We start from the raw sequence: 26,473 nt of genomic DNA on the forward strand, positions 1-26,473 counted from the left end.
CATCAGAGAGCTGAACCCGAGCTCTAGAAGGGGGGCCGGGGAGGAGTACAAAGCAAGAGCCAGCACAGAACATAGGAGAGGTACCCCAATCACCCCCTGCACCCTTCAGCTTCTGGGCTCTTCACTCCCTCATCCCCAGCTCCTAACTCTCCCTTCTGAGGTCCACAGAAGAGAATTTAGATAGATTTCTGGTCTACAGTGCAATATGTGTTGGGAAGCATGAGACTGAAATTAGTCAATATCTAAAGATCTTCCCAGCTGATCTCGCAGGATTTCAGCTCCCTTTCCCCACTCTCCACACCCCCACGGCGCACACTCACACACATCCCAAACCGTCAAACCACTTGTTTACGTGAGTGTCCCATTCAGAATCCCTTTCCTGAAAGGATTCATTGAGTTCGTTGGGAAGCACTGCGCCTACCCTGCAATGGCTAATAGCCAGGGGACAGAAGTGGCGAAAAGGGAGGGAGGGAAGCAGGAAGACCATTTCAGACAGGGCCGGCATCCTCCCAGATTTATTCTGGGTGAAAGGGTGATGCCTGGCTCAGAATACGCTTCATGCAGAGCCCAGAGTCCACCGAAGCCAAAGCCCTGCCCTGGGCAGCGTGGCCACGTCCTGGCCAAGTTTGCCAGTCAGCCCGTGAGTAGGTGCCTACTGTGGGTCACTTGACCCCTTCTAAGTTATGAGTTCTGTGGACCATGTGTCCTTCCTCCAGATAAATAGGAAGATTCTCATCATCTCTAAGTGCCCTCCAACACCACCATCCCCTGTTTTTGTGATCCAGGAAGGCACAGGTGCCCGGGGAACGCAAGGAAGGAAATGGCCAATTATCAAGACCTGCTCTCTAAACCAACCGCCATCACATTAGGGACTTTCCAAATGTCGCCTCCCTTCACCTTCACAACATCCCTGTGAAGCAAGCATGGTTGTCTGTTTTCTGATAAGGACACTGAGACTGAAGGTCACATAGCTTGTGAGTATCAGAGCTGGAATTCAAATTCAAGTCTGTCTCACTCCAGAGGTTACTCCCTTCCTGCAGCAGACACTGCCCGAGCATCCGCAGATCTCTCTTCCAAACCCTGGAGTAGCCAGCTGCCCAAGAGCATCTGAAACTAGGAGCCAAGACGTGCGAATCTGGTCACCATCCTGGCCATATCTTGGTTTCCCCTCTGTCAGTCGGGGAATCGCTATGACTCCACCCTGCCCTCGTGCCCTCACCTCTGCAGGAGTTGAGCTCTCCCCTCCCACCTCCCTACAGCTTCTTCCAGATCTGGAAGACCTTCCTTGGAGTTCTGCAGCAGCCGGGGACTCCACTAACTTGCCTCTTTATAGAGCCACATGGAGAGGCCAGACTTGCCTCCTGAGAGAACCAAGCCGTCCAGGGGCCATGCTGGGTGCCCTGAAACCTAACACAGCTCCTAGGAGAGAGCCTTGGAGGCGGTCTCTAGGAGGGAGCACTTCCTGGTCTGAAGCGATGTCCTGAAGAGTCCTGCTCGCTCCTTCTCTGGGGGATAGGTCCTCTCCCTTCAAGCGTCCCCTCTAGAGCCTCTCCTCCATTCTTGGTCCTGGGGGGAGATGAGGGGAGCAGGATGGCCAGGTTTTTACCATCCCAGGCCACCACCCAGACACCAAAGCCCTGAGACTCATTCTCAGAGTCACCTGGAAGCCCTCAGGTGGCAGGGGGTGTGTCCTACAGGACACCTTCCTCTGTTCCTTTGCACACTGAGCCCAGACCTCACCTTGACTCTCTGATTTTTAAGCTGATGGGGAAGCAAATGACAGGTGCAAAGGCACAGAGATTTTTAAAGTGCATTTTGTGTACGGGGATGGCTGGGATCTGAGAAGCACAGGGAGGACATAGGATAAGATGGCAGATGTGGCTGAGGAAGTCACAAAGATCAGAACGTGGAGGGCCAAGCCAGGAATTAGGGACTTTGCCTGGACAGTCCCTTCAGAGTCACTGAAGGTTTTTCGAGCAAGCGACCAGTCACCAGTATGTGTTCATGAAGGTCACCTGGCAGCATGAGGAAGTCAGATCTCGTGGACGGAGACAGTTAATGTGGGTGAGGGGGGTGCAGCTCTGCTTATCACCTGCTCTGGAACCCAGAGCTGGGCACAGACTCAAAAGACATCTGGGAATAAAGAGCTGATGGTACCTGTATTTATTATACATGGTAGGTGAGGAGAAGGAAACAGACGAAGGTGCTTGCAAGACTCCTGGCTGGCTACACAGGGATTCCATTAACCTTGAAAGAGGATCTGGGAGGCTAATCAGGTTGGGGGTGGAAGGAGGAAAAATTAAGAGTTCATTTTTAGATTTGGCAAAATTTGAGGTGCCCGAGGGACATGCGGGTGGAAGTCGAGATGTCCAGTAGCGATAGGATATATGGATATGGAGCTCAGGAGAGAGGTCTGAGCCAACGATATAGATTTGGAAGTCATCCGTAATGGAGGCCTTGGGAATCCTCTTGCAAATCAAAAGCTCACCACCATATCTATGTTTTGGAAATCCAGACTTCTCTACATCAGTTTTGTAAGAGGACACTACGTCCCTTGTAAACCCCAGGGTGCAGTGACTGCTGAGCGCTTTGACCCCCTGCCCCCACCAAACTCCTTCACCACCTCCCCGGGTGCCGGCGGCACCGCACACAGCCTGTGCTGCAAGAAGTGAGTAAGTGTGCTGCAATGACCCATGAGGACACTGATTCTCCCAGCTTGGATCCCAGCAGCTGTCAGCTGGGTTAGAAGGGATCAGCCTGGTGTCTCCACACCCCAGACTACCTATCTCTTTAACATGGGCCTTCACGCCAAGATCATAATGCTCGCTAAGATTTTCTAAGTCTTCCTTCTCTAAACAGTATAAGTTGGCTTATGCTTCTGGACCCTACAGCCCTCCCAGTGCCATGATCATGTCCCTGCCCTGACCCTCGAATATCAGAAGGGGACGCTGCAGTGACTTCCCGGCAGGAGGAGGCTGCCCCGTGGGACCTGCCAACACCGCCAAATACCCACAATGCAATCCCCACATGCTACCTGCAAGACGGAAATATTTTTAGGCTCTGCAGAAAGATTTCATTTCATTTTTTTCTGAAAGGTTGTAATTAACCACAGCGAGGCAAAAGAATGTATTTTTAAAAATAAAAGTAGGGTGGAAGAGAGCAGAACCAATCCCCACAGTTCTGTCAGGTTTTCGGTTGGTGGGTTCCTGGCATCCAGGTGGCTGGGGGAGGAGTGAGGGGGCCGGTGATGCTCATTCCAAGATCAGAGGAGAACCAGGTGCTCAGAGTCGCTCAAAGCTACTTCCTTCCTCCTGATGCTCTCCTGCAGGGGCATGAGGGCTGCCCCTTCCCTATTCCTCATTATCCATCTCCCAGAGCCCAGGAGGCCCAGGGACCAGAAGAAGTGACACCAGGGGAGAATGGAACAGCCAAGATCTAGTATTTGGTTATTTTTAGAATCTCCAGGGACAGAAAAGCCATGGTTCCCCAGGCCAGCTTTCTTTCCAAATTGCCCTGCCTTGTCTGCCACCCCTACAGTCACATACATGTCCAGCACACAGGGATGCCTCGGAACCCCCTCTGCTGTCCCTCTCTTGATTCATCTCATGAATCTTTTTTATTTTTATTCATAAGGTGGGATGTTTTATTCCCAGAGAAGGGAGTCAGAGCCACAGACAAGGTGACTGGGGTGAAATGAGCCCCTAGATGAGAGTTCACGGTCAGGGCTGGGAGGAGGAAGGAAGCTGACCCATCGAAGGCTTGCAGAAGAGGGTGGGAGGGCAGGAGGCCTCATGAGGAGTCCTGGCTGTGCAGGGAACGCACGAGAGCCGGGGAGTCAGCGGGCGGTGAGGGAGGAGGCCCGTCCCCTTCATCCTCATCCCCACCATTTTCTCTTCCCTGTCGCTATCACTTGGGGACTCGTGGTCGGGTGAGTTGGTGGCAGAACACAGGGCACTCAGCATCACAGGAAGAGAGCAGTGCCCCTTTGTGGGAAACAGGGTGGGGGAAGAGTCCCCAAACCTTCGATGGCATTTTCGTCTGTACATACTTATCCTCTCTGCCCCCAGGTCCCATCTAAAAAATTCTGGACTCTTGGCCTTGATCAACCCTCCCTCCCTGTCTTGCCTTTCTAATGATGTGGTGAAAAGGGCCCCAGCTATCTTGATTGTGGTGGTGGTTTCATGGGTGTGCACATCTATCAAAATTCATCAAAGTGCACATCTGAAAGAGGTGTAGTTGGCTGTACAGGAACCATACCACAATAAAGGTATTTAAAAAAAATGATATGCAAATTTTAAAAAAAGTGCTCCGGGCTGTTTTACAACTGTGTATACAGGTTGTGTGACGATCTTAGAATACGCTCCCCCAAGTCTCCTTCCAGTTCTGAAATTCTATGTTCCTGCCTAGGGTTGAGTTCACATCTAAGTTCCTCCTGCTTTGGATAACTGTGGACCACAAAGTATGAACTTATGCCCAGGGATCTGTTGGATCTCCCAAAAGAGCTGCATTTTTCCTAGATGCTGATCCGTTCCCAGGCAGAAGGTGACAACTTAGGAGAGCCTGATCCTGCAGTTCCCTTCCCTGTTGGGTCAAAACAAAAAGAGACAGATAGCATTTGGTGACTGCATTAAGAAATGAATAAATAAATGATCCTTGCTAAATGGGAAGCTAGCAAAATTTGGAAAGCCCAGATCTATTTCTTTTCTATTTCTTTTTCATCCTAGCATGTGTGTGTCACAGGATTTTTTTTAAATTTTTGCATAACAATGTTAAATATACTTTCTGTCTTTGGTCATCACCCACAGCAGTACTTAGTCTTGGACTCCTCTGAGCTCCCTCCAGATCTACCTTATCATTGTGTACCCTGCGCTAGCCTTATTTATGGCCTCCTTATCTCCTCCTCCTTGACCACTAAGTTCCTCGAAAGCAAATTTCCTGTTGTAGTCATCATTGTAAACTCTACACAGCAGTGGAAACAATAGGACATCACAATCACAAAGTCCTTTCGGGTTTACAGAATGTTCCCAAGCACCCTCTATTTGCAAGCTTCTACGTGAAGGTTGGTAGAGATGATTATCTTCCTTCCCGACTAAGAAGAACTGAGGTTCAGGGAGATTAAGTAACTTGATCAAAGTCAGGCAACCAGTGCATTAGAGACACGTCTCAAACAATGATTTTCTGCCCCGAGTCCAGTACTTTCTGATAATTTCTTTTTAATAAATGGATGAATGAAGGAATGAATGGATGTCCTAAAGAATCGATGAAGTCACGATGATGCTGGGACCCTAGATAAGCTGAAAGTGGAGAAAACACACTCAGTTGCCCCAGATTCCCGATGTCCATCAGAGTCCCTAAGCCTTCCTGGGGAGGGAAAATGGCTCTGCTACTTCTGCTTCTGTGGCGGGCCAGGATTGCTCATCCCGTTTCCCTCCCGCAGATTTTGACGGTGTCTGGACCTCCTGAAGGGGGCACTCGAGTGACCATCCATGGCGTGAACCTGGGTCTGGACTTCTCCGAGATCGCCCACCACGTGCAGGTGGCTGGGGTGCCCTGCACTCCCCTGCCGGGGGATTACATCATCGCTGAGCAGTGAGTCCAGTCCGCTTCTTCCCCGGGCAACTAAGGGCAGGGGCTCAACCATCTCCCTTCTCTGGGACTTCCCCAGGATTCACCTCCCATCTCTGTCCCCCTATGGACTCTGATCCCAGAAGCCTTCCTAGGGCTTTCTCCTATCTCACCGCCACTCTTAGAGCATCCTATTCTGTTTGATGCTTGGTTCCCTGGCTCCTCTGGCATCAGGGCTCCTGGTGCAACACTGCCTGGCATTAGTCTTCACCTGCCCATTGGCTAACTGGGCCACTTTCCCAGCCAGTCCAGGCTCCTCCTCCTCGGCCTCCCCCGGCCCCTTCCCCGCCAGCCCCCACTGGAATGCATCCTGCTCCGTGGGCTGCGGGCAACAATTTGTTTGGCTCACGGGGCTCTGACAGCAGCTTAATCCGAGCAGGGCCTCTGCCGGAGCAAATTCATTTATTTCACTAAGGGAAATGTCAGCTGGAAATTAGAAAATAGGCATGTAGTGGCGGACAGGCGATCGGGGCTCCGGGAGTGACATATGTTCCAATCTGGGGTGTTCATTTGGCAGTGGCGGCCGCTGTGGAGTTGGTGGGCAGGAGGTGGGCACGAAGCTGAGGGCGGGAGGGTAGGAGGAGTGATGCTCCTCCTATGGAGAAAGGGAAGGGAGCAGCCAGATCCTTCTGCATCATTTGTCGCGTAAAGTTGGGTCAAGTCACCCTGGTTCCAATGAGAACACAGCTCTGCAGGGGGCCCTGGGAGCAGGACCGAGAGCAGGGCGTGGAGGATGGCTTGTCTCCCTTCACTCCCCCTGCTGCAGCCTCCGCAGAGCCAGCCTGCAGCGACAACCAGGAAAACAGCATTAGCGCCGGTAAAAATGATGTCACTTATCTTTCATTAGCACTTGCACTTTCTCATCCATTCTCTCGCTTTTAATTGGTGAGGACTCTGAGAGGTCGACGTTGTTATCGCCATTTCACAAAGCCAGAGAGAGCAAAAGACTTCCCCCTTCACTGAGTGTGTAAGTGGCCATGGCAGAGTTGGAACTCGAGTCTCCTAACTTGCAGTCCAGGTCTTTTTCCATTTCCTAACAGTGATGGGGGAGGACTCCTGGATAAGAGTGGCCTGCAAATTCCATGGCCCATCAGCGTGTGGCTTTCGGGGTCAGGGGCCATGACACCAGTGTGGCTGGGGAGGGGTCCGAGTTGGAGGGGTGAACTCCTCGACTTTGGGGACTGGGGTGGTGCCTCCTGGCCCCACAGGGGAGAGGAAGGAGCTTCAGATTGTGCAGACCTGACCCTTCACTGACAGCCTTGTCCCTGCAAGGGGGGAATCTTAGAGGGAAGCCTGGCTGGGCCTACAGGAAACAGATGAGGAAGAGGGAAAGGAGAAATGATGTAAGTGGTGCTTCTGAGCCAGAAGAGGAGGTGAAAGCTTTTGGACAGGAGCCCTCAGAGGTCCTCACAGTCAGGCAGTCTTTACAGAGCCCAGTGTCCTGCCAGACCCAGCTAGGCACTGAGTCTCACTGACCCCAAATCCACCTTGGCCTCAAGGACCTGCCTTGGGCCTCGGGACCCAGGCTGAGTCTCCAGCTTAGTGCGATGCCTCAGGACTTCAAACGAAAGGGTTTCGGGGGGACTGAAAGGTTTGAATTGAGAAATGGAAATTCGTGGGCAGCCAGACATGGAAATTGCATGAGATTTGAAATTCAAAGGTGTCCTGAGTCCTGCCTCCTCTACTGACCGGCCCTGAGGCCTTAGCAACTGTTGTTCAGTCTCTCTGGCCTTCATTGGCCTAATGGGAACCATGATTCCTGCTGCACAGGCCTGGGGGAGAATTCAGTAAGATGAGAACTTGGAGACTGAAACATGCCACAGGAACGTAAGGAAATATTGATCTATCTTTGAAATCAAATGCACCGAACTCACCCAGGGCCCCGGGGAGGAAAGTGCCGAGACAAACCGGAAGTGAGGATAGGAAAGGGGAGGTAATGGTTGCCAGGGGTCCCTGCCCAGGCCGGTGGTCACCCTAGAAAACCACCCGCGTGGTCTCCTCGGGTGCAGAGCAGGCAGGAGGCGGCGGGCACACTCTGCACCTTGGCTGCAGGCGCCCTGGTTTCCAGCCGTGCCAGGCTCATTACTGCTCTCGAGGTTTCAGAGTTTGTTAACATCATTAAAGCCTCCATCCCGGGCAGTGAGCAGCAGGCGCAATCATTACAGATGTCTGCAAGAGATGAATTTGGCTAAATGGGCCCGGCGCAGAGTCCCGGGCACGGGCAGGATTCGCGGGCAGGGTAATGACTCGCCATATGCTTGTGCCGTGCCATCTATCACTCGGCAATTAGGTTAATGTTCGTTAAAGGGCCCTGTTTAGTCCTGCAGTCAGCACCCTACAGATCTGTGGAGGGCCCAGCGACTCCATCACAGGACATTTCCCAGGTTGAGGCTGCAGCTCTGCCCCTCCTGGGACAGGGGCTCTGTGTGAGACGGACTCAGCTTGCATCCTGAGACCTCCTCCTTCTCACCTGCTGCACCTGTGAACTCAGCCGTGTCCAGATGGATGTTAGATGCCAGTCCTCCCCACCCCAGGGATGCACACTCGTGGGGAGAAAGGCACCATCTGTGCCAGTCTGTGGGAGGTGGTGTGGTGTGGGGCGAGGGCACTGGACTGGGTGCCAGGAGCTTAGCTTTTGATGTGCTGTATGACTTTGGTCACTTTGCTCTCTGATCCTCAAATGCCTCATCTGGAGAATGGGTACGGAGAAGTAGATCTCTACAGTCACGTCTAAGGTCCTTAGGGTGTCAGGGGCAATGACCTCTATGCCCCATAGAATCTGCAGCTCCCACCAACAGGAAGTGTATCAGTGGCACTAATGTGAATCCAGAAGCCCCCTGTCTACCAGGAGGAGTCAAGCCTTCCAATGGTGAAGCTAAGTAACTGTTAGACAGTTGTTTAGTACAACTCCTTATTTTCCAAAAAGGAACTCTAGGCATCCCCAGCTGCCGTCTCCTGAAAAGGCACAGGGAGCCTGGGGCTACCGGGGTCACCCAGGGAGGCAGGGAGGCAGGGAGGCAGGAGGCCCCAGAAGTCAAATCATAGGAATTTTACTGACCTGTAATGCCTGGAGGAAGAAATTGTGCACACACCTCTGCCTGTGGGCATCTCCAGCCAGGAAGGGAGGGGGCGCAGGGGCTCAGGTGGTTACCTCTCAGAGCCTTAGGAACCCAGCCGGGTCTTCCCTGCCTCCCTCCCCTCTCCTCCTTCCCTATCCCTGCCCCCACCCCCACCCCCTCCACACACCAACAACAACCTCAACTCCACCCCAGCATTGCTACCACGTCCATCCTGTCCCTTCCGAAAAAGACAGAGAGAGCATGCCGTTAATTCCGGGGCAGTAGAGGGGGGTCGCCAAAGGCATGAGCTTTGGAGCCAGGCTGACTTGGACTTGAATCGTGTCTCTGCCACGTACCAGAACTATGGCTGTAGATGAGTCACTTGGTGTCTCTGGGCCTTGGTTTCCTTGTCTCTAAAAATGGAGACAGTAAGACCTGCCCTGTAGCAGAACCTGAGGATGGCACAAGGTCCTGTCTGGTTCAGTGCCTGCCACCAAAGCTCGGTAAATTGTAGCTCTTTTTTTTTTATTATTATTAAGGTTCACAAACTGCTTTAGCCTGACCCTCATTCCTCAGTTATAACTCTCTCCACTCCCTGCAGGGGCCCTTGCTTCTTCCTTTAACTCCGTCTCTCCCCGAGCTCAAATGTCTATAAGAAATACACTCAGGGATGCCTCTGCATCCTTCACTGTAAGCACTGGGTCCCAGGAATAAAAAGGAAGAAGGATTAGAGGTCATTGGAGTCCTACAGTGCTGCCTGGGTCCTTAGGGGTCTCACCCTGTTCTTAGATCCATCTAGGACTAGAAGCCAGACCTTCTGCAGCCCCCTGCTGACTGCTGCCCCTCTCCCCACTCATTTGATGAACTAGAAACCCGTTCCAGCAGCAGGGAGAGGAGTCAGCTGCAGTGCCATGGAAGGGAACCTGTGGTCCAGCTCCGGACCCTCCCTGCAGCCCAGCCCCTGGTCTCTCGCATCATGCCTTTCCAGGCAGGACATTCAGAGCCAACTGCAGGCACTCAGCCTTGGACACCTGGGCAGTGCCCATCTCCCAGCCATCCCTCTTCTCCCAGGTGCTTGACAGCAAATCTCATCTTTTGGGACATGAACCCTGAGCAGGAGAATGTTCTAGAAAAGACAATGTGCCTCGAGGCCCCAGCTCATTGTTAACTCCTTGCAGGGACAGCTGAACAGCCATTCTAGGCCTTCTCTCCTAGATAGGCCCCAAGAGGAACAAATATGCCCGTGACCCTACTGTGTTCTTCTTTCCGAGACTCCAAGCCTGCCCTGATTTCTTCCTCCTTTTCTCCTCGAGGAGGGCTCCAGCACAGTGGCCAAGGTGGGGTGAGCAATGGACAAGAAAGCCCTGATGAGAAGAGAGGGGAAAAGACTTATCTGCTCCCTCTTCCTCTTGGCCCTCCCCTCTCCCCATGCTCCCCAAGTAGACAGCAGATAATCCTCTGAAGCTCCTTGAGAGTTTACAGGATGGCAGGGACCCCAAACAGGAGCGGGAGCAGGTGCCCAGGAAGCAGGAGGGGTGAGTCGCTACTCCAGGCAGGTCGCAGCACGGAAATAACCCCACGCAATACCTTCAATTAAGCTTCTCGAATGCTCCGCTAATGAGGTTGAAGGAGACAGTTACGTGTAAAATACTAATTGATGCATCACTATCATCTTCACTGTGGGTTCATAATTAATTTATTTGTTCACAGAGCAAGGGAAGGGAGAACATCCTTCCAAGCGCCCTCGGTACTTTCTTGTTGAACCTAATATGCTAAACGTAATAAGACAGTTATTGCATGTTAAGTAAATATTCGCCAGGAGTGAAAGTACTTATTTGGGATTAACTGTTATGAAGGAGATGGAGGTCCGTGGCACGCCGGGTGTGTGAGCACGCGGTGTATTTGTTTAATGCAAGTTTTATTACATCGAAATGAAATCTCTGTTTAGTTACCTTCCTTCCTAGATAAGCCGTGGAGATAAGCATCGCTCGGTTAAACACGGACCTCCCCCACCGTGCCAGGATACCACTGGGGATTAGTGGAGAGGGGTCTGTTTTTCTGACTCCCCACTAAGCCAGCCTACCAAGGGCACCAGACTGCTCTGAACTGTTAAATGGTGTCAGAAGGAAAGGGAAATCCTTCCATCTGTGCCCTGGTTCCTTTTTGCTGAACCTGGTGAGGGCCCTTCCCACCCACCCCGTGCCTTAGAATTCCAGGCAAGAGGTCCCCCCACCAAGAATCCGATTGCTTCTGTTCCTCCCGCGTCCTCCGGCTGCCCACTCTTTCTAGAAGGCGGCTGTGACTAAAGCAACCAGTCTGTAAATGTGCTTGTTGTAACTTATCTCAGGCTCCAGGGAAGCCAACCCCGGGGGTGTTGATCTGCACTTCAGTGAGAGAGAGCACCACACCCCACCTCCCCTCCAGGCCTCCTGGTAAGGGGAGACATGCCTTCCAACCCTGGGGCTGGCTCAGAGCCCCGCCCACCAGTTTAGTGCGCTCAGCCCTTGATGAAGTGGGAATCCAGGGTCGACTGCCATCCTAATGAACTCATTCACCTCCCAGCCCTTCGCCCTCACCCCTGGCCTCAAGACTCCCCTCCTGTCATGTAGCAGGAAGCTCCTGTTTTAGGTACCTACTATCTTGCCAGATTATCTGCTACCTTTTTTTAAACTCACCGCAGGAAACAAACCACAATTGAATCAGCTTTGCCAATCAGCCCTCAATCCCTCTTTCTGGGAGAGTTGCAGTGTTGGCTTGTGGCACAGGAAAGAATGCTAAATGACTGCCCCTAGATCTCTCTGTTGGACGCTAGGTTCATTCCAATATTCCAATATTGGGTAGCTACCAGTGCTAGGCACTGCACTAGGCACTGGGGACGACAGGCTTGCTCATAGAAATGGGCAGCATAGCCTTGCTGAGGCACGCGGGGCTTTAGAGATGATCTCATCCAACCTCTCACTGCACCAATGAGCAACTGAGGCCCAGAGAGGGCAAGTACTTTACCCAAGGTCACACAGCCACAGAAGCAAGCAAGCTGAGTCTTGGGCCAGCACTATTACAAGACAGCGATGAATCATTCACTGTGTCGGGGTGAGCCAGCAGGGGCAGGGATGCCAGCTCTCGCCAAGCCTCTCATGGGAAGGTTTGCTCTCTCCTCAGGATCGTCTGTGAGATGGGCCACGCCGTTGTGGGAACCACCTCTGGGCCCGTGCGCCTGTGCATTGGCGAGTGTAAGCCAGAGTTCATGACCAAATCCCATCAACAGTACACCTTTGTGGTGAGTCCTGGGTCTGGTGCTGGGCTACGTGCTCCCTGCAAGGGCACACTTCTGCTCCAGACTTTGCCCAGGAAAGCCCCACGCTCCCCCTCCCAAGCCGGCATCTCCAGGCTTCTCAAGGATGGAGCAGGAGACCAGAAGTGGGAAAGCCTGTCTTCCCCGGGTGGGCTGAGTGCATGACCAACTAATGCTTTGGAGACTTGGGAGGCACAGAGAGCCACAGGTCAGAGTTCTAAATGAGCAAAATCAGGTTTTTCTTAGAAAGTGGATCCTAGACACAGAGTGGGGAGGGGCTGCCTTTGTCCCACCAATGTGATATCTTAGTCTAACTCCAGCCTAATGAGGGCAGATCACCGGAGGGACCTAATTAAAAAGGTCTATATTTATCCACATGCTTTGTTTTCTACCAAGGATATTCTAAGTGGGAGTTCAGAGGAGTCATTTGAAATCCTGCAGGGATGTGTGTCTGTGTTCAGGACCACAGGAGTGAGCTGTACAAGCAAGTTGCTCCGTGTGCCTGTGCAGTTACACGCACGTGCACACACTCGTACCTGAAAACGCTTCTGCACACTCAGACAGCAGGTGGTAGGGCCCCAAAGGCTTTCTTTATTCCTACTGAAGAACTCACTTCTGGGGCCCCAAAGGCCCTTTTCTGACACTTAACCTACACTGCCAAGTTGGGTTGATGTGCCATTAAACTTGGCATTGAAAAGTATTAACACCAGCAGAGGGGATCAAACCAGCCCTTGCTAAGAGGAACGAAAAATTATTAGACCACCAAATCTTATTCTCTCTGAAGTATTTTACTGCTTATTTTAGGTTTCCCTGACTCTGCCTTATCTGGTATTGGTCTCCTCTCAGATTGGAGGGTACCAGGGCCTATATCTGCTGCTCACCTACCCCATCTCCTATGCAGGACAGACAGGGTCTTGTGTGAGAAGCAAACCCAGGAAGACTAGATGGAGAGAGAGCTGTAGAGTGTCAGAGCTGGGAGGGCTTTAAAGATCTTGCAGCTCACCTTCCTCTCTTGGCAGAGGAGCAAGCAAAAGCCCGGAGTGATCCAGAAACTTGCTTCTGACTCCATCACTAGTGAGTGGCAAATGCAGACTAGAGTTCATGCATATGTAGTTGCTCAGTTAAATGTACTTCCACTCCCGCTAGGCAGAAGCCATTCCTTTCTTATTTAGGTTGACTGCCTGATGCATTTAGGCTAATTATGCTTAGCTTTTAAGCTTAAGCATAATTTTACAATTTAGTGAGCTTACTAGAAAATCCCAGTCAATGATGGCTATCCTTCGGATGAAGGTCAGGAAAGCCACGTCTAACATTTATTGGCAGCTCTCTGCACCAGGCACGCTGCCGTGCCCTTCATGTGCTTAGGGAGGGACGGAAGGACGTGTGTCTGGCCATTAATGGAGCCTCTCGGTGGCCCAATCCAGGCAGGGATGCTCTATTCAGCTCTATTGATTTTGTGCCAAAAAAATCAGTACACACTCCAGATAGAGAAGCATTTTCAAATTGTTCTCAATTTGTAAACTAATTGATAGATTAGTCAGTGTCATCTCTGCCTTCCCTTCAGTATTATGAGCATGAGACTCCCAGGGGAGTTAATTAATTCCAAAGCTGGGCCCTTCTGCCTTCCCTGGATATGCCCAGAGCCTCTTCTTTGAAAAGGTCTCAACTCTGGGGTAGGCAGAGAGAGTGTGCGGGATTAGAAAGGGCAGGAGAAGCGCCTCCACTCTGAGCTCAGATGCAGTGCCTCCTTCTGCCTCTAAGTCTAGTCTGGGTTTCTCCCTTCGGGCAAAACCTGAGCTGTGATCACTTCTCTGTTTCCTCCCAAAGAACCCTTCTGTGCTGTCACTCAACCCCATCCGAGGGCCGGAGTCTGGAGGCACCATGGTGACCATCACGGGCCATTACCTCGGGGCTGGGAGCAGTGTGGCTGTTTACCTGGGCAACCAGACCTGCGAGTTCTATGGGTGAGAAGGGCTCGAAGGAGCGCTAGGAGGCTGTACGTGTGAGGCCTGGGCCCTCGTGTTCCTGTGCGTGTTCACTTATATGCTGCCCCATCACCTCCATGTTATGTGTCCCATCCCGGGCCCGAATACCATTCCGGTCACTGTGAGAAATACATACCACTAGTCAATCTGTATCATGAGTATCGTAGGGTCTAAGTACTTGTAAAAATGATCAGAAGTGAGAACCGTGAGAACTGCTGATGAAGAAGGCTCCCAGGGGTTTTCAGTCACTGTCAGCATCCAGCATTCATTGTGTACCCACCATGGTGACACAAGACCCCGGAGTGATCCAGAAACTTGCTTCTGAGCCCATCACTAGTGAGTGGCAAATGCGGACCAGAGAAACATGGAGATTGCATGGCCTCAGTCCTCCACAAGCACACAGCCTTATCCTCAGAGCATCTCTCATGCATGAAAGTACGAACACACCTACTATTTGTCAGATGTTCTGATGAAGCCCTGGAGAAGGAGAGCATCCAGAGAGAATTCTGAAAGGGTCCATGGATGAGAACTTGACTTGCTCAGTACTATCTGATCATCTCCTCCTCGGACCACAAGCTCCCAGAAGGCAAGGACTGTATGTTCACTTCCCTGCATAGCAGGTGTTCAGTTTATTAACTGACTGACCAGACTTGAGGCACTGGCTAAACCGTCATTCTAGAAAGATCCAGAAAACAGGAGTTCCCCCAAAGCCCCTGGAGCCCTGCCCCTGCCCCGCATTCTCTAATCCTCTTCTCCAGTTGGCTCCCTCTCTAATCCACCCGGAGTTGGAGCTCAGGTAGAAAGAGGCACTGAAACTGCTAAGGGACGTTCCGCAGTCTAGAGAATAAAAGGACAAGAACATTCCTGGGCCGAACCCTCAGACTGGGAAAACGCATTCTCAGGCCGGAGGGCACCCCTCTTGCCTACACCTTCCCTCACAGCCCTCCCGCTGTCTCCCTGTAGGCGGTCGATGAATGAGATCGTGTGTGTCTCACCCCCGTCATCCAACGGGCTGGGGCCTGTCCCAGTTTCCGTGAGTGTCGACCGAGCCCGCGTGGACAACAACCTGCAGTTCGAGTACATAGATGACCCCCGGGTGCAGCGCATAGAGCCCGAGTGGAGCATTGCCAGGTGAGGGGGGCGGGCAGGAACGCACTCCGCTGCCACGCCCAAGTGCACCTCGGTGCAGATCCCAGGGCGAGAAGAGGCAGCAGCTTGAGAGGGTTTCTATCTAACCCAGCCTCTGCTTGTTCCCAGTGGCCACACACCCCTGACCATCACAGGCTTCAACCTGGATGTCATTCAGGAGCCAAGGATCCGAGTCAAGTTTAATGGCAAAGAATCTGTCAATGTGAGTAACCATGGGTCCACCTGGTCCCCAGGAAACACGGCAGTGTCTGTGTTTTGAGATGTGATGAGGTCTGTGTCCGGCACTGCTAGAGAAAAGTGTTAGCTCAGGACACTGAGTCCGGAATCGCAGCCCCAAACACCTGAGCCTTACAATGATTTTTATAATTGCAGTATAATCATTTCTTGTCAGAAGACAACATAATGAGTGTATAAACGTACTGGCCTCTGAGCTTAAGATATGGTGCAAAGGGCTCCTGTTTAATGCCATATGTTTACCTTGAGGTCTGATAAGAGGCAATGTGAGAAGATGAAGAAATTCTGGCTGAGGATTCAGACATTTCCAAATCGGAGGCAGGACACTGCCATCTATTAGCTGTACAACCACGATCATTTCATTTAACCTCTCTGATCCTCCATTCCCCGGCTGTAAATGGTGGTGATAAGACTCGCCTCGTGGATTTGTAACTTGTAGCCGTTGGCTGGCCCTAGGTGGGCACCTGATAAACGTTAGTCAATGCGTGCGGATAACTCCATCCCCGTTGCTAAGATGATCAAGTTGAACATTTTACTTGACTCCTCTGTGCAGAGCCATGTAATTTAGTTTTTTCCACTATGGATTTTTGTGATGTTAAAAAAAAAAGTTCTCTAGGGTAAGAGCAGAATGTCTGCTGTGTTGTTATAAATTTTTCAGTTTGTTCTACTAGCTCCATCTCACTCTTTTCAGCCAACATTTTCTGAAACATGAGTGTATTCATAATTATAGTCCAGGAGATGCTATTATGGCCATGATTTTTCATATGAATTACTATTATTACTGCTTAGACCTTATGGGGATGGAGCAGGCTGAGATGGAGATGGGGAAGATGGTACTGCCTCTGCCCTCTTATTTCTGACACCTTCCCAGCATGCTTTAGGCTCCCCCAGGAAATGACAGGCTGCTTAAGGCTAGATCTGGAGATGTCTCAGGGATCATCTGGTCCAACCTTCTCATTGTATAGCTTAGAAAACTAAGGCTAGAAAGGATTAATGACTTGCCCCCAGTTATGAAGGTGGCTGGTGGCAGAGCCAAGCTAGAAGCCAAACGTCTGGACTCTTCATCACTAGACCACGTGAGATGCTGGCGGGCTTGACATTCCATCATGCCAAGGACGTGGGGACACCTGGATCACACCTTCAGTGCCCACCATCATCACAGTTCTTTGGACTAAAAGAACATGTGCCTCCTTAACCCAAATGTAGACTTTGATCCATGCATAAAAGAGCCTAAATCCCCCTCCACTCCCAGACTGAAGCTCAATGTTCCCAGCAGCTCAGGTTCCCACCACCTCCATCCGTGCTTCAAGGAGTTAAGAAGCAGCTCCTCTCTCTAGAGAGTTGGGGGCCCTCAGCTCCCCCAGTGACCTGCCTGGAGTCTGCAGGCTGGCAGCCTGGGTGTGCAGATTTCCATCAAGTCCGGTTTGTAAACTCTGCCCCATGCCTTCTCTTTCAGGAATGGTGGGAAAGAACCCTGTTGCCCCCGCAGCCCTGCAGCTCAGGGCCCCACCTCATCCTCAGCCCCCTGCCCCAGGGCTACCCGCTGCCTTTGGGTTTGGAAGTAGCCCCAGTGAGAAGGGCCAAAGTGAAAGCCGCAAAACCCAAAGGAATGTTTGGCAGACAAAGTGCCGATGCAGCTCGAGGCAGGGAGCAAACAGAGGCTGCTTGTCTGGGGGCGATTTGCTCATTCCCAGAGGAGTCTCGTCCAAGGGCGCTGGAGTGAGCAGGGAGGAAGGTGGAGCGGGCGGGGAAGAGGCACTCAGCCTGGGAGTCTGCCCTGTGGAGCTCAAGGTGGGACTCCCTGGCTCAGCTCTACCAGTCTGACCACACCCCCTTTTTCCTTATGCCTAAGTGTCCCCAGATGGAATGTGAAAGGGACATTAGGTTCATAAGGGGCTGCTGAAGGGGGAGCTGAAAAGGATGGGGATGGGTTCTGACCTCTGACACTGCATGAACCCCTCAGTGAGCTGTTTGGTTTAAACTCTTAAACTCCCTCTGAAAAGGGAGGGTTAAGACTTGGAGCTCCAACATAATCTCTACGCAGATGTCAGCTTTTTTTTGCAATTTCACACGCGGTCTTGTTTTCCAATCCTGAAGCCCAAGCATGTGTGTGTTGGCCAGACTCACAACATCTGTGGACCCGCCAGGACAGCATGTACTTGAGCAGGGTTCTCACAGATGCCCTTGGCTGTTGCTGGGACACGGTGGTTCCCAAACCAAAGCTGAGCTGGGCAGAGTGAGACAGGAGGAGAGGGGCAGGCATCCAGGCTTTCTTCCCAGACCATACACGGTCCTGGAGCGGTTTCTGCAGCCTGGCTGCTGCCTTGGGCAGCCCCAAAACTAAACCACCGGAGGAGAGAATAGCACAATGTGTGCCAAGCAGGGCCAGCTCAACTAGGATTTTTGTTACGAGACCAGGGTCCACCAAGGAAGAAAAGACATCATGAACTCAGTGTCAATACCAAGGTTATAACCCCATGTAGAGTTAGGGGGCACTTGGCTGGAGAAGAGGGAGGTCCTGACTAGAACATTTAAGGAGGAGAAGGACCCTTTTCATCCATCACTGTATTCAATAAACATTAACTAAACACCTACTATGTGCTGGCAAAGTGCTCATCGTGCACAACTTCCTTCTTCCCACCACACACACACACACACAAACACACAGAGGACACTGCTTCTGTCCCTTTTGCTCAGACATCCATGCTCCCTCACGCCCAGGCCTTTGCTGCTGTTTCCTTGGCCTGGGACTTGATCCCCTACCATCCCCCTCATCTAGGTTAAGCCCCACACATTCTTCAGATTAAACTTCATCCATCTCTTCCAAGGGAAGGCTCCCACAAGTCCCCCTCCCCCTGCTTCAGGCCACGCAGGCTCACACACACACTCGTGCACACTCACAGACACCCTCACCGCCCCTGGCTCTTTTCCCCTCAGGTGCTTCTCACCCCCGCCGGTGCGTTTCCCAGCGCCAGTGCCCCTACTGTGCTCCCGGCCCCCTGCCCGGACTGCACGGTCATGCCTGCTGAATCGTTTGTCTCTCCCCTAGACTGGAACTCTTTCACTGATGGCCCCATTCCTAGCACAGTGCCTGGCACAGAGTAGATGCTCACTCAATGTTGGTGAATGAATGAAGTTCAAATGCATCCCCTTCCCAACAACAACAACAATAATGAAAACAAATTTCACAGCCCTTTTCCTCGAGGGCTTATATCTAACGGAGACAGCAAGTGGCCCAGTGGGGACCGGCCAAAGCAGGCGGAGGGCGGGGAGGGCAGCAGCCTGACCCCGGGCATCACCTGCTCAGGGTTTGATTGCTGCGCTTTGGGCCTCTTAGGTGTGTAAAGTTGTCAACACCACCACCCTGACCTGCCTGGCACCCTCCCTGACCACGGACTACCGGCCCGGCCTGGACACCGTGGAACGGCCGGATGAGTTTGGATTTGTCTTCAACAACGTCCAGTCCTTGCTGATTTACAACGACACTAAGTTCATCTACTACCCCAACCCAACCTTTGAACTGCTCAGCCCCACCGGAGTCTTGGATCAAAAGCCAGGATCCCCCATCATTCTAAAGGTAGGAGCGCAGGACAGAGTGCGTCCCACGCACGGGGCTGGTGAGAGCACCCCTCTCCCAGCCTGGTCTCTCCTGCCTTCAACTCACGTGGACTCAAGTAGCTGTCATCTCCCTGTGAAGGGGGCTTGGTTATAGATATTGACCCATCGAGTGACATATCTTGGGATTCTCAAGAAACACTGTAGAGTATTTCCATGTGTTCTTGTGAGCTTTGGGACCCAAAAGTCCAGCAGTGGTTTGTGTCCTTTATTGACCTATCCGTAGCCACAGTAAATTGTACTCAAATGTCAAGGGGTCGTGGTCCCCAGGTACCATCTGTCCAAGTGTGTGCTACTCCACTATCGCTCATATCCCCTGTGTCCTCCCCCAAACTGTTGCTTGTTTACTGTTTTATATCCCCTTCCTCTCTTTCCCACTCTTTCCCTCCCTTTTATTCTCTCCTCTTTTATGTTTTCTCTTTTTCCCTCTACATTGTGGCTGTTAGAATTCCTCTCCAAACACCTACCGTGGAGTCATGCCTCGGGTTTTGCGTTGCCGCCCTTACGCCATCTCTTTAATCTCTCTTTAAATAGGCAGTTAATTTCTGTGTCCATGTGTCAATTAGCTCTATTAAGATTGCTGTTATCTACAGGGCAAAAACCTCTGCCCTCCTGCCTCTGGAGGTGCCAAACTCAACTACACGGTGCTGATTGGAGAGACCCCGTGCGCCGTCACCGTGTCCGAGACACAGCTCCTGTGCGAGCCTCCTAACCTCACCGGGCAGCACAAAGTCATGGTGAGTGAACCCTCTTCTCATTACTTCCCTCCCTCCTTACCACACCTGTGTGATCTGTCGTAAAGAAAGGCTCTTCCACCTCCTCCACATCTCCCCCTCCCCATGTCCTATAGTAAAATGGGTAGAAGTTAAGAACTCCAGGCAAGAAAGGCGGGTAGTAAGCAGGAAGTTGTATTGAATCCAAGCTGCACTGTGCGGTTGTAGCCTCTCGCGTCCGTTCTGAAATGATCATGATGGGACGGCACGCCGGGGCTCTCCAGTGTGTGTGTGTGCCGTGCACAGGTCCACGTGGGCGGGATGGTGTTCTCGCCCGGCTCGGTGAGCGTCATCTCAGACAGCTTGCTGACCCTGCCCGCCATCGTCAGCATCGCGGCGGGCGGCAGCCTCCTGCTCATCATCGTCATCATCGTCCTCATCGCCTACAAGCGCAAGTCTCGCGAGAACGACCTCACCCTCAAGCGGCTCCAAATGCAGATGGACAACCTGGAGTCCCGGGTGGCTCTGGAGTGTAAGGAAGGTAAGCGGGGGCACGCCCTGGCTTCCAGGCACCCCCTTCCTCACCAGCCGTATTACCCGCCTCCCTAAACAGGTCTCACCTTTACTCCATCTCTTCCACTCCAAGCACTTATGCTCCACTTTGACTTCTGTTTTCCTGGAAGCTTCCTTTGCACTCAGGGCCAGAGAAGTCCTAACAAGAATCCCCAGGCCTGATCCCATTATTCTGTCCCCCTGTGCCCTAACTCATCCCACAATCTGGCAGCCTCCTCTCCCTCTCGGGGCCTCAGACTCCCCACAGTCCGAGCCTCCCTGGCCCTGTTGCCTCAGATTCTAGATCCCCATGTGGGAGGTTTGGCTTCTGTCACCTGGCTGCCTTCGAAGCAGCAGGAAGGGCAGGAGAACACCTCCCCTCCCTCCAACCCCCCCCCCCCCCAGGGTGTGTTCCGCCAGCGCTGCAGGCTGAGGCTCTGAAGGCCACTTGCTGGCATCCGGGGCTGTGGGCATGAGAGGGAGTGAGATTGTTTCCTTCCATCTCCCAAGCAACCACCGCTGCCAGGTGACCAGTGTACCTGGTGTCCCCTCGGGCTGAGGACCCGGAGGACTCTCTGAGTAAACATCTCAATTAGGAATCCAAACATTGCTCCTTTTTGCTGCAAACCTCGAGATCAGAACAAGCCCTCTGCTGGACGAAAGGAAGAGCCAGGCTGGGGAAAAGTGGGCAACAGCCCCTCCCTGTGCCAGGGCTGGGGACGAGCTGGGAGGGCATCAGGAGTGGGAATGCCTGCCACTAAGGGGAGGCCCTGCTGGCCCAGGGTCTGGAGGTTAGGTCTCCTCTTGCCTTTCTCCTCCCCTGCCTGGGTTCCCCTCTGAGCCTCCCTGGCTCCACTGCACTTTCACAGCTTTTGCTGAGCTCCAGACAGACATCAATGAGCTGACCAGCGACCTGGACCGTTCAGGAATCCCCTACCTTGACTATCGGACCTATGCCATGCGTGTCCTATTCCCTGGCATCGAGGACCATCCCGTCCTGCGTGAGCTGGAGGTAACGCCTGCCTCTTTTTGCCCAGCTGCCCCGGGGAGACTCAGGGCCTGGGTTTCCTAGTAAATGCCAGGGGGGCCCAGCAGCTCAGAGGAAGGTCAAGAGTGAGGAGGAGAAATAGCTTGTAACAACCTCACCGCAACAGGGATATTTCTGACCAGGAAGACCACAGCCAAGGCGGGGGTGGGGGACGCACCTAGACTTTTTGGGATGATTCCAGGGGAAAGCTGATTGTTTGTCATTTTTTAATTAATGATTGAATTAATTAACTAAGATTCTGCCCCATTTCCAAATGGATTTAATGTGGCTTAAGGAAAGACGTATGATTATGTGAGGTTTGTTTGTTCATTTCCCAGTTTGTTTTACTAAAGATAATAAATCAAGGCAGAGGAGATTAAGAAGAAACTTGTAAACCAAGCTAGTCTGATGGGGTATCTTCTATTGTGCTGTGTCCTTGGGAAAATCAGATGGATGGCCCGCATCCTCTCTGAGGACTCTACCTGGAGCCCAAAACTCTCTACCGAATGGGAGGTCAGAGCAGGCTGCAGACCTCAGAGACCAGCCATTGCTACATCGCCGTGGGTTGGGGAGATGGGGTGGGGCAGTTACAGGTGTCCTGGAGAGAGTCCTCTAGCTGGTATCGCCACCAGCCAAGACCCTCAGGGAGAGCTGGAGGCCTGTCCTCTAAGGCTGCGCCCATCACCCCCACCCTAGGTGCAGGGCAACGGGCAGCAGCACGTGGAGAAGGCCCTGAAGCTCTTCGCCCAGCTCATCAACAACAAGGTGTTCCTGCTGACCTTCATCCGCACGCTGGAGCTGCAGCGCAGCTTCTCCATGCGCGACCGCGGCAATGTGGCCTCTCTCATCATGACCGGCCTGCAGGGCCGCCTGGAGTACGCCACCGACGTCCTCAAGCAGCTGCTCTCCGACCTCATCGACAAGAACCTGGAGAACAAGAACCACCCCAAGCTGCTTCTCCGGAGGTCTGTCCCACACCGGGGGTGGGGTGGGGAGGCGGCTGGCATCTGCACAGGGACACGGAGCCAGTTAGAGCGGGTCCCCTGAGCAGCGTGAGAGAGCATCCCTTGCCAGAGAGGCCTGTATCCCCGCACTTCCCACAGTCTCATCTTCCTTCAGCCCGGGCGGCCATGCAGTGCCTGCAGGTGCTGAGCGCGGTGCAGGAGCACAGCCCTCGGCACCTAATTCAGCTGGAACCCCAGCTCTGCCACCAGCTGATCGTGTGACCTTGGGTCAGTGGTGTGGCCTCTCTGCTGTTTAGTTTTCTCGTGAACAAGAATGACACCAGGAACACCTGTCTCACAGTCTAGAGCTGCGTTTAGAGCTGTGCTGTCCAACACGGTAGCACCTCTGGCTATTCATTCAATGAAATAAAGTGTAAAATTCATTTCCTCCATCGCACTAGACACTCCACGTGTTCAGTTGCCTCGTGGTGGCCACCATATTGGAAGCACAGGTAGAAACCATTGCACCATCGTGGGGGTTCCGTTGGGCAGCGCCAGGCTAGAGATATGGTACAGCCTCTCCCTTCAGCGCCCAGCTTCCTGGATCTGAATCACCAGTATCTACCACATGCCCCCTCCCCAGTTGCCACTGTCCTGGCAGGGAAGAGGGTCAGAGACCTTGGCATCCAACCCCCCAGACCTCCCTCTCCGGAGGCCTCGGGGAGTGGAACCCACAACCTCCATTCCATTGCCTTCTCCGTAGCCTCCTCCTGGCAAGGTCTCAGGCTTCCAGACCCCACGTGGGGTGAGATGGGAGGAAGAATGGCTTTGTTTTATGAGTACTGAGCCCCAATTCTGCCAATCTGAGCATTAGAAACTCTCATTAAGAGCTGTTGTATTTAAATTAGAGCTAATCGCAGGCACAATGCAGGGAGAGGGTGCTGGGAGGGGCCAGGGGAGAAAGCTACAATTTCTTCTGCCTTTGTCACTCTCTCCCAAACCCGGACTCAGAGCAGCCCTGGCAAGTGCCTGGAATTTACTGCAACCAGAGGGTATAATTTGCACCACGTGCAGGGAGTTAAAATACCCCCCCAGCATTCCCATCCCTGAGGGTCTGTCACAGCCGCTTTGTTCCTTTCCAAGTCCCTAGATCTACAGCCTGGGATGGCGCGGGGTGGAGGGGTGCTGGGGGAAGGGGCAGTGCTTTCAGAAGCGTATCCCCTAGCAGCCAAACACTTCCACACACCACTCTGCACCTGAGGGACTGGGATACGCAACCCCACAGGACAGCAATAGTGACTGGCTATCACGTATCAGGGGCTATTCTTAGCACTTTACGTATATTAACCCATTCAACCCTGACAACTACCCTGTGGGGTAGATGATGATGGTGATGATTGTTACTATTATCCCCATTTAGAGATGGAGAAACTGAACCCAGAGAGGGGAAATGACTCACTCAAGATCACACAGCCAGTATGCAGCAGAGCCAGGATTTGAACCCAGGCAGTCTGACTCTGAGTATTTGGAGGGCAGGTACCAGGGACCTTCTGGATATGCTACATAAAGTATTCAGACATGTTCAGACATGCAGGAAATCCCGGAGGGACAGAGAAATGCTATGTATCAGCCTGAAGCCAGCAGAGAGTAGGGAGAACCCATCCTTTATAGTTCTGGGGGATGGGGTACTTGGCACCTGTAACTGCAGACCTATAGTACCACTCCATTTTCACAGGAAACTGAGGCCCAGAAAGAATACTCCTCTGGTCCAAGGTCTCACTTCAGGTGATTGATAAGAGTTGGGCCAGGACACAGTGTCCTGGCTCCCAACCCTGTGTATTCTTTCCTGCCCTCGTTCTCTTGGGCCATAGCCCATGCCACAAGCTAGTCACCGCCTCTGAGATTCCTCCATAAAGGACTGCCCCTCATCCCTCTGCCCCTCCCCAGGACAGAGTCTGTGGCTGAGAAGATGCTGACCAATTGGTTTGCCTTCCTCCTGCATAAGTTTCTGAAGGTGAGAATTGGAGTGAGATGGGGGCCGGGAGCTGAGAGCCAGTTGCGGGGCAGGCCATCAGGGCTGCATGGGGACCTCCTCAGGAAAAGGACCTACCTGGCCAGCTGCTCCAAAGCCAAGCGGGCCTGGGAGCAGGGTCAGGAGAGGGCGAGAAGGAGGCTGGTGCCCCGCCGCCCACGCCCTGCCTGTGCCCGCAGGAGTGCGCCGGGGAGCCGCTCTTCATGCTGTACTGCGCCATCAAGCAGCAGATGGAGAAGGGCCCCATCGATGCCATCACGGGCGAGGCCCGCTACTCCCTGAGCGAGGACAAGCTCATCCGGCAGCAGATCGAGTACAAGACGCTGGTGAGGGGCCGGAAGCCCGGGGGCAACACCAGTCTCCTGCCTCTGATCCGCGCTCCGTCCTCTGACCCCAAAGCCAGTCTGAGGGCTCCCTCTCTGTCGCCACTTGTAGATCCTGAACTGCGTCAACCCCGACAACGAGAACAGTCCAGAGATCCCAGTGAAGGTGTTAAACTGTGACACCATCACTCAGGTCAAGGAGAAGATCCTCGACGCCGTCTACAAGAACGTGCCCTACTCCCAGCGGCCGAGGGCTGTGGACATGGACTTGGGTAGGAGGCCTGGCCTTGGAGTGGGAGCGGCCCCTCTAGGAGGGCGTCTGCGCCACGGGACGGGGTGGGATGGGAAGTCGTGAAGCCCCGCCCACAGACGGCCCCTCCTGGGGGTGGGGCCACGTGAAATCCTTCTCCCAGGGCACCGCCTGCTCAGATGTGGCCGCTCCTAGGGAGGCCCGTGCTTCTCGCAGTTGGCTTGACCCCACGGAGCCCTGGACGTCTTAAGCACTGTGGTTGCACTGATAGACTTGAGGGGGCCAGGGTTACCAGGCCCCTAGAGGAGGCACTACTGGGCGGTCCTGGCTTGTGGCCGCCACCCCTCACACTGCTACTGCACCACCCTGTCCACCCAGAGTGGCGCCAAGGCCGGATTGCCCGGGTCGTGCTGCAGGACGAGGACATCACCACCAAGATCGAGGGCGACTGGAAGAGGCTCAACACGCTGATGCACTACCAGGTGGGGCAGGGCTTTGTGCTGGTGACCTGTGCCCCCGCAGAATGTCCCTCCCCGCAAGGTGTACTCTCAGGCCCTCAAAGCCCCAAAAGGGCGCCCTTATCTCCCCTCTCCTCCTCCTCCCTGAGTGATGCTCAGTGACAGTGATTCTCAGACCCAGCTACTAATTAGAATTACTGGGGGATGTTGTCAAAAACAGTCCAGACTCACCCGGAGAAACTGGGGTAAGGCTAGACATCCCTACCCTGTACAGAGTGTAGCTCTACACCTGCAGAAAAATTGCATCTTTCAAGGACAGCTGCATAGGTGTCTGTTCTTTCTCTCCGACTTCCTACTAACACAGCTTTGGCTTACACTTCTCACCTGCAACGAAGCAGGGAATTGGGTCTTGCGTTCTGTTACTTACTAGCTGGTATCCTTGGGGAAGTTACTTACGTTCTCATTCTTCTCATCTGTAAAATGGGGTTAATAATAATCCCTGTCCCATAAAGTTGTGTGGAATAGATTGAATATAGTAGGTAGAGCATTTAGCACACTGGCAGACACATTGAATGAACAGTCCAGAAAAAAATACCAGAAAAAGAACAAAAGATCCAAGAGGAATCTGTTCCCACCCACCCTCACCTCCCATGTAGCCACTCATAGCTGGGGGTCTCTGTAAGATTAAGCACAGGTAGGTTGGTTGGAATTCAGGAAAAATACTAAAACAGAAGCTGCAAATGAGAGACACCGAGGGAAATTAAACGAACCAGAGGAAGCGCCTCGGGCTGCGGGACTCTGTGGTATTGGCTGATTAATAACGCCGCCCTCTGTCCCTGTGTCACGCGGGAAGGGTGCAGACGGGCTGGCAGGCTGGGTTCTCAAGCACCAAGTTGCTAACAACCAGAACGCTGGGGGTCCTAACTGCCAGCAGGGGCACAGAGGAAGTTAGGGGCACTGAGGAAACCCTGATCGCTCTTCTGTAGGCTCCACCCCCTTACTGGCCTGCATTCCCCTGCTGACACCCTGTCTGGACCCCCACCCTGAATGGAATGAGTGTGGTATAGTGGGAAGAGAAAAGGCTTTGCAAGCTGTGTGTAAACCCCTGCTTCCCTACTCACTGGTGATGTCACTGGAACCCTGAACCTTGGGGTCCTCATCAGTAAATGGAGATATAACCCGGACTTTGGAAGGTAGTTGGAAGGATTAGGACCC

At 53.0% G+C, this 26,473-nt stretch overlaps 1 protein-coding gene across 2 annotated transcripts in view; it reads left to right on the forward strand.

Annotated features, from left to right (window-relative positions):
* PLXNA2 (plexin A2) overlaps positions 1-26,473 on the forward strand; it is a 203,062-nt gene that overhangs the window by 166,534 nt on the left and 10,055 nt on the right. For both annotated transcript variants that reach the window (XM_074351904.1, XM_074351903.1), the window contains exons 13-26: positions 5,438-5,589; positions 11,844-11,961; positions 13,804-13,940; positions 14,925-15,092; positions 15,219-15,312; positions 18,682-18,921; positions 19,553-19,696; positions 19,979-20,213; positions 21,094-21,236; positions 21,948-22,216; positions 24,143-24,209; positions 24,407-24,553; positions 24,663-24,822; positions 25,179-25,282. In XM_074351904.1, the coding sequence (XP_074208005.1) occupies positions 5,438-5,589; positions 11,844-11,961; positions 13,804-13,940; positions 14,925-15,092; positions 15,219-15,312; positions 18,682-18,921; positions 19,553-19,696; positions 19,979-20,213; positions 21,094-21,236; positions 21,948-22,216; positions 24,143-24,209; positions 24,407-24,553; positions 24,663-24,822; positions 25,179-25,282 (2,178 nt within the window). The remainder of the gene's footprint in view (positions 1-5,437; positions 5,590-11,843; positions 11,962-13,803; positions 13,941-14,924; positions 15,093-15,218; positions 15,313-18,681; positions 18,922-19,552; positions 19,697-19,978; positions 20,214-21,093; positions 21,237-21,947; positions 22,217-24,142; positions 24,210-24,406; positions 24,554-24,662; positions 24,823-25,178; positions 25,283-26,473) is intronic.

Source organism: Camelus bactrianus, chromosome 23, assembly GCF_048773025.1.
Source record: "Camelus bactrianus isolate YW-2024 breed Bactrian camel chromosome 23, ASM4877302v1, whole genome shotgun sequence".
In the NCBI taxonomy this organism is placed as follows: domain Eukaryota; kingdom Metazoa; phylum Chordata; class Mammalia; order Artiodactyla; family Camelidae; genus Camelus; species Camelus bactrianus.